Source organism: Peromyscus californicus, unplaced genomic scaffold, assembly GCF_007827085.1.
Source record: "Peromyscus californicus insignis strain IS unplaced genomic scaffold, ASM782708v3 Scaffold_24__1_contigs__length_46423439, whole genome shotgun sequence".
Lineage (NCBI taxonomy): Eukaryota > Metazoa > Chordata > Mammalia > Rodentia > Cricetidae > Peromyscus > Peromyscus californicus.
Window position 1 is genome coordinate 35,223,344 of NW_026294535.1, and position 10,620 is coordinate 35,233,963.

A 10,620-nucleotide genomic window follows, 5' to 3' on the forward strand; every position below is an offset into this window, starting at 1 on the left:
CACCCATTTTTTGTTTTTGCTTTTGGTGTGACCCCCCACTGTGTTAGGTTTTTTTTTTTTTTAAACAGAATCCCAAGTGAGTAGTTATTAACAAGGAGCATGGGCTGCCCACCAGTAGTCATACTACTGAAGAAAAATGTCTCTCCCTTCCCAGAGACCATAGCTGCCTAATCATACTCAAGAAGGGGGGACCCCTACCCCCACAGAAACCGTCATGGACCTGTAAGTCCCCAAGGAAGAGTGCCGAGTTTGACAGAGAGAGGGGAAGTGTGAGGTGGATCTAGAGGGAGGATAGGGTAGGAAATGAGGTTGGAAAGGTGGGGACGGGGAGGGGCTTGGATGTTTGTCCTACAGGCATTGGGGAGCCCTTGGAGATATGAAATGGAGAGCAAGTAGGGTTTGACTCAGGGTCCATCAAGTCACTGCTGTGGGGAACTGTTATCTGCAAGGACAGGGGGGACAGTGAGCCAGAAAAGAGGCCTGAGGCTCAAAACCACATCAGTTCGGTTCACTAAGCCCGGGGATCCGTTCAATTAAAATAGTGTGTAGGTTTCATTCAGCTCTTTTTAGCAGCAGCAAAACCAAGATGAGCAGAGCCGCCGGGCTGCACAGGAAGAAAAGACGGTCCCTTTAGTGTCACTTGTCATTCTCTAAGTGAACAGGAGACAGGGGAGGCGAATGGGAGATGTACCTTCTTTTACTGCAGTTGAAGTTCTCGGAAATGATACCCCAGGTTGGAAATGTGTAAATGTCACATCCATGGGCTCAGATGAGGGGATGAGGGGAGTTTAAGGGATGACTGAGACTGTTGTGCCTGTGTTTGCAATCTGTGGAACTCTTAGGATTAAACTTCACTGTCACTGTGGAAATCTGAAAACACTGACGAATAAGAAAAGGATTGCTTTCATGCCCATTCTCTCTGGTGATGGTCAGTGTTAAGTTTGGAGGTGTTTAGTTATAGTGTATAAATAATTGGTGTTCTACAGGCAAGGTTTCAGAATCTATTTTTTTATACGCTAGTTTTGTTTCAGATCTTTTTCTGATTAATATATACATCTTTTTCTGATTAATATATTTTCTTACTTAGCTCTACTGTGAACACATTTTTGCATTATGAGGCATCATTTATTTTAATGGCAACATGGATGCTATTTGTAATTAAAAATTTTTAAACCAGATGCTAATATTCAAATAGAATTTTCAGAATTGTAGCATTTTATTTTTTATTTAAAAGGTAATATAAAGAAATCCATCTGTCAACTACATTTTGGTTTATATCACTATTAACCTCTCATGTCATTATTTCTCAAGTATTAATACAGCATTAAAACAGACACCGATGTAGAGCTCTTCCTGGGCTCTCACAGAGTGAGCTCCAGGAAGTCTGTAGAAGAGTCCCGTGTTTCTACATCCAGGTCACCTCTGTAATACTATATTCAATTTAATTAATTTTCACAGTTTGGTAAGTGAACAGTTAGTACTTCACTGCTTTTATTTTGTGATTAAAAAATTCTAGCGAGGTAGAACGTTCACTATACTTACATCTATCTGAATTATTGACATATGCCTTTTTCTGCTTCGTTATGAAACTTACCTCTTCCTCCTACGAAGGAGACGCTTCCGTAGCTTGATAGCAATTCATTGAGGATCCTGTCTTCCCACATTCGTCTTTCGATGCATTTTTAACGTACATTTTGTTGTCCTGTTAGCAGATGTTTCTCATGTTGGTTGGTCACGCACACAGCCTTCTCTCCGTGGACACACCGCCACTTCCCCCATGTCTTCTGTGACTTGTGACTCTTCGGCATTTGAATGTTGGTTCCCACATGTGTGCATCTTTTCCCTTTTCTTTTCTGTCATCTAGAAAGGAACCCACCGTACGGTGTCTCTCCTGACCTCTCCTGCTGCTGGCATCAAAACAGTTGATCCCCTGCCTTTGCGGGAAGATTGTGAAGTCAGTGTTCCCAGACTGGCTGAGGCTGCTCTTCCAGGTTCGAAAGTTCCAGAACACCAGACACACACCTCTGGACAGCCTTCTGCTTCGTGTGTCCTGCCTTACTGGCATCCTTCCAGCAGGATCCAAGGCTGTCTGCGAGACCCTGAATTTCAGCACAATGGTGAGTATTTTTGTTTTAATTTCTTGTCTTTTTAAAGCAAAAGTGTTATACTGATAGATAAGTGCTATAAAAAGTGCCACATGCTGACAAAATTCTATTGTTTAGGTGTTTTTCCTTTCTTCTTTTAATAATTTATGCTGGCTCCCCTTCTCCCTCCATCTCTTCCTCAGACCCTCACTCACTCTCTCTTTCCCCTCCTTTCTCCTTCCTTATTTTTTAATTGCTCTCACGGGCTGGCCCAGGCTAATGGATTTCTGTGAACGGGCAGATCTCTTTGTGGATACTGGATTTTGCTGCTGTACCCAACTTCACATTTTATAAAGGGGAAGGTGTCTCTCACGTTCTTACCAAGGCACGTAGAGAGACCACCTAGCTGCCGGTAGCTCCTCCTCTTCAGGCAGGACAGCAGAAACTGTCTCTAGACATTGTCTGGTGGTGCTCGGATGTGGAGTTCCAGATCTGGTTTTCCTTGGGTTTTGGTAGACATTACCCTCTGTTTGCGTCCTTCCTCCATCACAGTTGGGAATTCCCAGGAGTTTTCACTCAGGAGCTTGTGTGTGTGGTGTTTTCTTTCTGATGGCTTTGGGAATGTCTGTTCATGCCCAATGCTGCCGATACTTTACAATGATGCATCTTGAAGTGGGTGGCTCCCCATTCATTTTCCTGGTACCCTGTCGACCTTTCTGAAATAGCAATTTCTTCCTGTCCTCTGCTGCCCTGCTGCTCCTGTTCGGTAGCTGTAGAGCGCATGGCCACAGTAGCGCTGATGAACCGCCAGAGACAAATCTCTAGTCCACTCTTGGGAGACGCAGTAATTCAGCTGTGTAAGTGTAAAGAAGTTTGTGACCTAGCTGTTCCATAAAACGGTCTCCAGAGTCCTCTGCTTCGTCCCAACCCCCATGTCACCCGGGGACAGACAGACAAGCGGACAGATACCTGGTGACTCACTGCCTCTTAGCTTCTCTGCTCTGCCCACTTGAGACTTCTGCTCTTGTGGTGAATCACATACTTAGCTCCTCCGATTCTTCCCATTCTCCTAACTTGGTTGCTGTTTCCTTATCTTTTCGTTTTATTTTTCTCTGGCTTCTGCTCTCTCCAAATGTGTACAGTGAGTTTGCCATCTCTCTGCGGAAGCCCACTATGTTTCTGTGAAGTTATGTCAATATTGTCATTGAGAAGAATTGTAGGAGCTTATTCATAGTTTATGTACTTGCCAACCACATTAAAAGTACCCAGTGGCCCTTTGATGTAGTAGTTTCTATCAATATACACAATTAATTGACAAGTATGGCTCTAGATCAGTGGTTCTCAATCTGTGGGTCACGACCCCTTTGGAGTCAAATGACCTTTTTACAGGGGTCGCATATCAGCTACCCTGCATATTAGATATTTACATTACAATTCATAACAGCAAAATTATAGTTATGAGGTAGGAATGAAATGGTCTTATGGTTTGGGGTCTACACTGTATGAGGAACTGTATTAAAGGGCCGCAGCGTTAAGAAGGTTGAGAACCACTGTTGCAGCAGGTGGAAAGTGCATGAAAGAGGGGCTAGCATCCAGTGAGTTCTCCTGATACATCATCTCCTGGCAGAAAGGCGAGAGAAGGAAAGGCAGACTCTCCCTGATACTGCCATAGGTCACACCTTCTAAAGGGCCTGCCGCCTAAAGCTATCTCAACAGCAATTCAGTTTCAGCATGAATTTTGGAGGGGACAAATGTTCAAACAGTTCCATTAATATATGATGTCTGGGAGCTAAAGGATAATGTCTTCTGCCTTTTTTTTTTTCTTTAAGTGGGAAAATCAAGGATGAGCAATTTGCAGTTACCTCCACGTGAAGCCTTTAACGATGAAGGTATTTTAGTAGTTACTTAAGATCAACATCAGCTCTTTTGTAAGGTGGTTTGTAGTATGGTGATCTTACATTTGACTAGCACTTCAAAGACCTCGGAGTCCTTCTGCAGATATTTTTACGTTAGGTCTTTGAGACCTTATGCTAGGGATGGAATTGTCCCGTCTTACACAGGAGTCACAGGGACTGTGTGTGGAGGAGTATTTCCCCAGCAAGCATGTTCCTCACCCCAGCAGAGGCCATGGCTCTGTTTGCGTCCATCTTTCTGTCTCAGAAATTTGGCCTGATGTTAATCCATATTTTTCTCAAATGCCTACATATTCTTATCACTTTTCATTTCTATAAATGTGTGTAATTAATGAAAATGGACCCCTTTTCCTCCTGTATAGTCTTCATCCTGTTAAATTTTTTGATTTTAATAAAGGCAGGAGGAATTTTGAAAACTTGAGGTGAACATTCAAAATGACCGTTGTCCCATCCTGAGAGGCGTGGCTGTAACCTGTAAAGTGCCAATAAGTTTCTGAATGTATTAACTTTGAGTTGGGAAATAAATTTGAACTTAATGCTCTTTACATTGGAAGAACTCTTTTAGTAAGTTTGCAGCTCTTTATTCAGTGAATGCAAGTTGTGTTTTAAATGCAGATCTGGCTACCTTGAATCTAGTTTTGCCTTTTGTCTTGTTGATAGCAGTGTTTGTTAATGTGATAGATTTGCTCAATCAGAATGTGGGATTTCAGTACCTAGAAAGAGCAGCTTATTTATTGCCAAACAATTTTTTTTTAACATTTAGTGAGATTTTGAAAAAGTGATATAATACCATGTTAAAATATAGCATTTTAAAAAGACTTATTTGTGTTATTCTTGATAATGTGTGTGAGCATGTGCACATGTATACCGGTACCCTTGAGGCCAGAGGCATGACAATCCCCTGGAGTTAGAGGTGATGTGGGTACTAGGAATTGAACTCAGGTCCTCTGGAAGAGCAGTATGTGCTCTTAGCTTCTGAGCTGGCTCCCCAGCCCCGCATTTTATTTTCTTAGTTGAAAACGTTTTTGCTCCAAATAGTTGTTCTTTTAAAACTAGGATAAGACATCTCAAGATGAGTTGTTTCCCGATAATACTGAAATTATAAGCTATGCTTAATTACTGACCTTGTGGGATTTCAATGATGTAAAAAGGGTTCTGGTCACACTGCATGTTTGACCTTTGATAAACTTAGAAAACTGCCATGAGCTATGGTGAGTTAAACTCTCCATTTACCAGGTCCCTTGTTTCCTGATAGATCCAGCATTGCTGTCAATAGGATGGTTTTGATTTTCTGTTCCTAGTACATTAAGCATACTATTGTTCTGTGGAGATTTCTACCGGGAATGTAATCCTGGGATTCTCTCGTTACAGATGCAGACAGACTGTCTGAGATCTCTGCCCGCTCTGCGGCTTCCAGTCTCCGGGCTTTTCAGACTCTAGCACGAGCTCAGAAAAGAAAGGAGAATTTCTGGGGCAAAACATAAACCCGCTCCTCTTATCTAGAGAAACACTGGGATCCTCTTTCCTTATTGCTTACCGTGTTAAGATTTTCGGAGTGTTTGATTTCCTCTTGACACTTTCAACTTAAACTATTTGATTTTTCAGTAGCTCATCCTACCCAGAAAATTTCAATGCAAGTGTATCTAAATTTAACTCTTTGAGAATCCCTTGTTACTTATCTGACTATGAAGACATAGATGATGTAGTTCTTCACACATTCTGTCTTTTGTATCAGGTGTCGGGGGTGGCTGGTAGAAGTGTGAATGTCATCTGTCCAGAGGATTTGCTAAAGGGATAACATGATGTCAGAATTAAGATCTCCCAAATTATATTCCCTCCCAGATTGTTCTAGGCATTTGCATAGCCGTAGAGATCATCAAAGGAATCTGCCATTCCTTGACTTGTGTTTCAGTGTTTTTATTAGCACCTCCTGTACACAGTTGCAGTGTTGAGGGAATTGTACTTTGAAAATCCGGCTGTATATATTTTTCTTATTTATGTAACAAATTTGCTTGAGAGAATATGTATATTTTTGATCTTTTTATGTATTCTATTTGTACAATAACTGGCATACATTTGAATAATGTCTAGATTTTAAGGAATTATTTGTGTAATGGAGAATTAAAACTTTGTAGACATTTGAAAATGAAAATTAAGTGTGCTTGGCTCCTCCAAAAGGTTATCATGTGGAATAAATGCCTTCTTGAAACAGTCTCCTAGAATTGGTTAATCAAAAATTATACTACGTGTGCAGCTGTCAAATTTGGTGAAACTGAGTGTACAGTATTTTTTTTTAACAGAAATGCAGGGTTTTAAAAGCAGATTCATTAAAAAAATTTCACAGCAACTTTGTGAGTCTGGTTTTCCCTTCTAGGACATATTTACAGTTGTTTACAAATCAGGATAACTTTACGTTTCTAGTAAGAATGGGTTTTATAAACATGTTATACAAATCTCTATAATAGTACACGTAAACTGCTTGCTACGATTTGGGTGTTTTTGTTTTCTTGTTCTATCTGGAGGATCTCTCTAGTTTCTAAGGCTGGCCTCGAACCTATGATCCTCCTGTATAAGCTTCCTGAGTGCTGAGGTTACAGGCATGTGCCATCATGCGTTGGAAGTTTGGAGCCCATTTGATGGCACACTGTTGGGAGATGATGGAGACTCCAGCACGTGGGGCCTAGTTAGAGGAATTAGCTCACTGGGAGCGTGCCTGTGAAAGGTATATTCTGTCCCCAGGAGTCACCCTTTGCCAACCTATGCAGGTCTGTCTGGGAGACCTGGGATTTCTTAAAGATTGAGACTGACTACGGTCTCCTGCTGCAGACAACTTCAGTTTCGGTGCACCTGTATACATGAATGTAACAGAGAAAGCAATGATCCAAGGAGGGTTGTTTGAGTTCAGAAAAACTTGTAAATAAACGCCAGTCAGCACATACTAAATATTAACGGAGCAGCCCTCTCCAAGAGCAGAGCAACTTAAACACAATTGCCTGGCACATCCTATAGGTCATCTCTGGGAAAGCGTGAGAGCAAGGCAGAAGCCAGAACCAGATCCAGGGCACACTGAGGACAGCACTCAGCATATTCCTGTACCAGACCGGGTTCTATAGCCATGTTCCGACATCCAATAAGAATAGACACGTCTTATGAATTGAATGTAAATGTTTAACACAAAAGGCACGGAATCACATCCAAGAACAAACCTGGGGACAAAATGCACTTGAGGTAAAAGGGCCTCTGCCTTCTTTCCTGGAGTCTCTCATAGTTCAACCCCAGGGCATTGTTCACCGCGTTCATTCTTCTGACCATGTTCTGACACCCAGGCCCCGGCTTCCATAGCCTGTGCTTCCTGGCTGCCATGAGGTGAGTTCTTTGGTCCATCATGCCTGCGCCTCCACAATGGCCCACCTGCAGAGGAGCCAGCTTACCATGGACCGTAACCGTGCGCCAAAACCGGTCTTTGCTCTTTTTTTTTTTTAAGGTATTTTGTCGCGGTGACAGAGTTGACAATAGAATAGTGTAGGTAAAATGCCCTTGGGTTAGAAGACAAGTTCTGAGGTGCTTGGTTTGATGACAACTACTTTTGTAGATCACTGGTTTGCAATAAATTGTCAAAGATCATAGGTTGTTAAAAAGTTGTGAAGGGCCATAAGCAGATGGATATTTGCCCACATTCCATTGACTTTTAAAAGACCTGGTCATGAAAATTTCCTGAGGCGTGAGATACAGAAGGAATAAGGGCTTAGAATCTGGCACAACCTGGCTTTCAGTGCACAGATTAGCATCTGTTCAGGTGGTCTCTCAGGCTTGTGTGCTCGAAGTTTGAAGCTCACTGTCTCTGGAAGTTCAAAGGTTTGTTTTCTTCCTCAAAGGTCGATTCATTTTGTTGGTTAGGAAAGTTCTCAATGGCTAACAGTGGATCTGTAGTGCAGTACAGACTGTAATCTTTGGCTAAGCCCGTCACAGTGAATCGGGTCATATGACCTCGATCTACGTACTATCAATTAGGTTAGGGATGGTTCTCATGGGCCTCGATCATGACCCTACTCTCTTGTGATGCTCTTGATCTGCAGTATGCTACTGTCTGCCTCTGTTTTAAAAACTTGTTCTGCAGCCCCAGGAAGATAATAGTTTTAGGAATCATCATTGTTTCAGCACTGGAGTAGCTACTCGAAGGGCGTGAATTTGAATTGTGAGTGTGTTGTCTTAGTATCGAGAACAGGCCATGAAATTTCCTAGTACTTAGAAGAAGCTGTGGATGGGAATTCATTTAAAATTAATCTTTTTTTTTTTTATTGTATCATCTTTGAAGTCCAGCTTGTATTTTTATTTATTTATTTATTTATTTATTTATTTATTTATTTATTTATTTATTTATTTTTTTTGCCGAATGCCGTTTATTGAAGGAGGGAGGAGGTCTTAAATACAGGCTTACAGCACAATGGGAGAACCCCAGAGGGCAGAAGTTCGCTACCCATGTTTTACAATCTTGCATCTAAGCTGTTAACGCCCATTATGCAGAATACACAGACAAGGAACTTCCCTTAAGCATTCAGGAGGGTGGAACCTGGCAGGGAATTAGCATAGGGAGGATATCAAGGTCAAGGTCAGCAAGCAAGGCAACAGTTACCCAAAACGGGGGCCAGGACCCTACAGGTCTCCCTTTTACTAGAAAATGAGCTTCTGACTTAGGTTGTGTGGGACGTCAGCAGGTCTCCTTACCCGTCATGGAGACACTTGCCCAGGCCACACAGGCGCTCTGTCTTAGGTTGGTGAGCACCCCCCCCCCCCCCCCCCCCCCCGGGCATTACCCGTCTCAGAATACTCATTATCATACAGGCTCAATCGTGTGTGAGCTGCAGAGTTAACTGCTGCCAAAGATCTCAAAGTGGTGCTGGGCTTGCAATCTGTGTGTTCAAATAATTAATTAAAATTAATCTTATCTAGGCATACATTAATAAACTGATACTGTTACAATTACGTCTTGTAGAGTTTGGACAGGTAAACACACCCAGAAAAAGTGCAGCCATCAAGATGTGTTTCTATCCCGTGTGTCCTGATTTTCCTCTATTGTCAAGTCTGTCCCACAGCTGGTCTTCAAGGCAACCATGAATCTGAGTTTAGAAAATGTTAGTCTGTATTTCATTGTATTTTTGAGATCATGATTTGGTGTGCATGTTTCTTTTTTAATTTATTCACCTACTGGCAAACTTTGGATTTCTTACAGTTTGAGGCTATACTAAACATGTCTGCTGTTCACATTGTGAGCCCTTGAGTAGAACTATGCTTCCTACTGTCTTCAGAAACACTCAGTGAATCCTGCCTTTATTTATTTTAGGTGTATTCTACCCCTACCCCTGAGACATGGTCTCTCTATGTCATCTTGACTGTTCTGGAACTCACAGACATGCACCTGCCTCCGCCTTGGATTAAAAACATGTGCCACAATGTCCGGCCTAAGTATACCTTTTTTTTGAGCATATGTGTTAGAGGTACAGTATAGCCAAATGGGTATTATAACCTGGTGACTTGGTAATTTTGTCAAAATTGGCATTTCATGATCCATACTCAGGAGTGAACATTTAAGTCACTGTATAAGGTTTTCCTCAAAGCTATCCCCCTCCTCCTTAGGCCCATATTCGCTCCAGGAGCTGACATTCTCCTTGCTCCTCGGTTGAGGACCCAGTACAAATGCATACATGTGCATATGTATATGACAGCGTTCACATGCTAAGTTTTAGTCTCACCTCTGGATCCCTTTGGAGTCTGAATCCCAAGTTAAGTATGCTTGAAGAATGATTAAGAACATGATAAGAATGTTTGGTATGTTGTTAGGAAGGTTTATGTAATTTAAGCAGAATCATGCTCACTTTCTAGACAAAACAACTTTAATGACTTGATCCAAGACCCCATTGGCTAGTGAGTTAAATCTAGATTTGACTTGAACTCCACCCACACTCTCTTCTCTGAAGCATTTCTGCTCAAATGTAGTATCTGCTATGAATCAGTTATTTCTGCTTGATTCATTTGGGAGTTAATTTTTCTCTTTGCCTTCTTGGAAGATAAAATATCTTCCTTTTTCGAGTCAGGAAAAGAAGAGAATGTGGGCAGTGGGTTATCATCCAGATGGACTCAACCAGAATGGATGCCCTCAGGTGGCATCCGTTTTCTTCTTCCTGCGAAGGGCTCACCCACCATTCTAATTCACTTTATGATACCCCAGGGGTGAGGACATGTGTGTGTTGGGGGGCCCTCAACTACCTTGACAGCCAGGTCCTGGTGCCGATAGGTGGAGTGATACTGGAGGACTTCGCAGCCAGTCAAACAACGAAATACTCCGGTTATGCTGTGAAATTTCTCCATACATTCCACGTCTGATAGTAGGCTGGCGCTAGTTTACAGACTCCGTAAATCTGTGAGCAGTTGCTAAAGCATCAGTAGTTTGAGACTGCCCACATCAGCAAGCCGTGTAAATCAGAGCATTTCTATCTCCCTCCCAGAGAGGCAGTGTACGAATTCCCCCCTGCCGTGTTCTGCCCATCCGTGCTGAGCCTTCTCTATCATTTGCCAGATGGAAAAACATCAATTCCAGGAAATAAGCAGCAGATGTGATGTTTATT

The 10,620-nt window shown here is 42.2% G+C and overlaps 1 protein-coding gene across 1 annotated transcript in view; it reads left to right on the forward strand.

The window, feature by feature from the left end:
- Mdm1 (Mdm1 nuclear protein) overlaps positions 1-6,211 on the forward strand; it is a 28,823-nt gene extending 22,612 nt beyond the window's left edge. The window contains exons 13-15 of the mRNA XM_052753444.1: positions 1,865-2,117; positions 3,914-3,973; positions 5,369-6,211. Coding sequence (XP_052609404.1) covers positions 1,865-2,117; positions 3,914-3,973; positions 5,369-5,481 — 426 coding nt within the window. The 3' untranslated portion in view covers positions 5,482-6,211. The remainder of the gene's footprint in view (positions 1-1,864; positions 2,118-3,913; positions 3,974-5,368) is intronic.
- Positions 6,212-10,620: the final 4,409 nt, after the last annotated feature.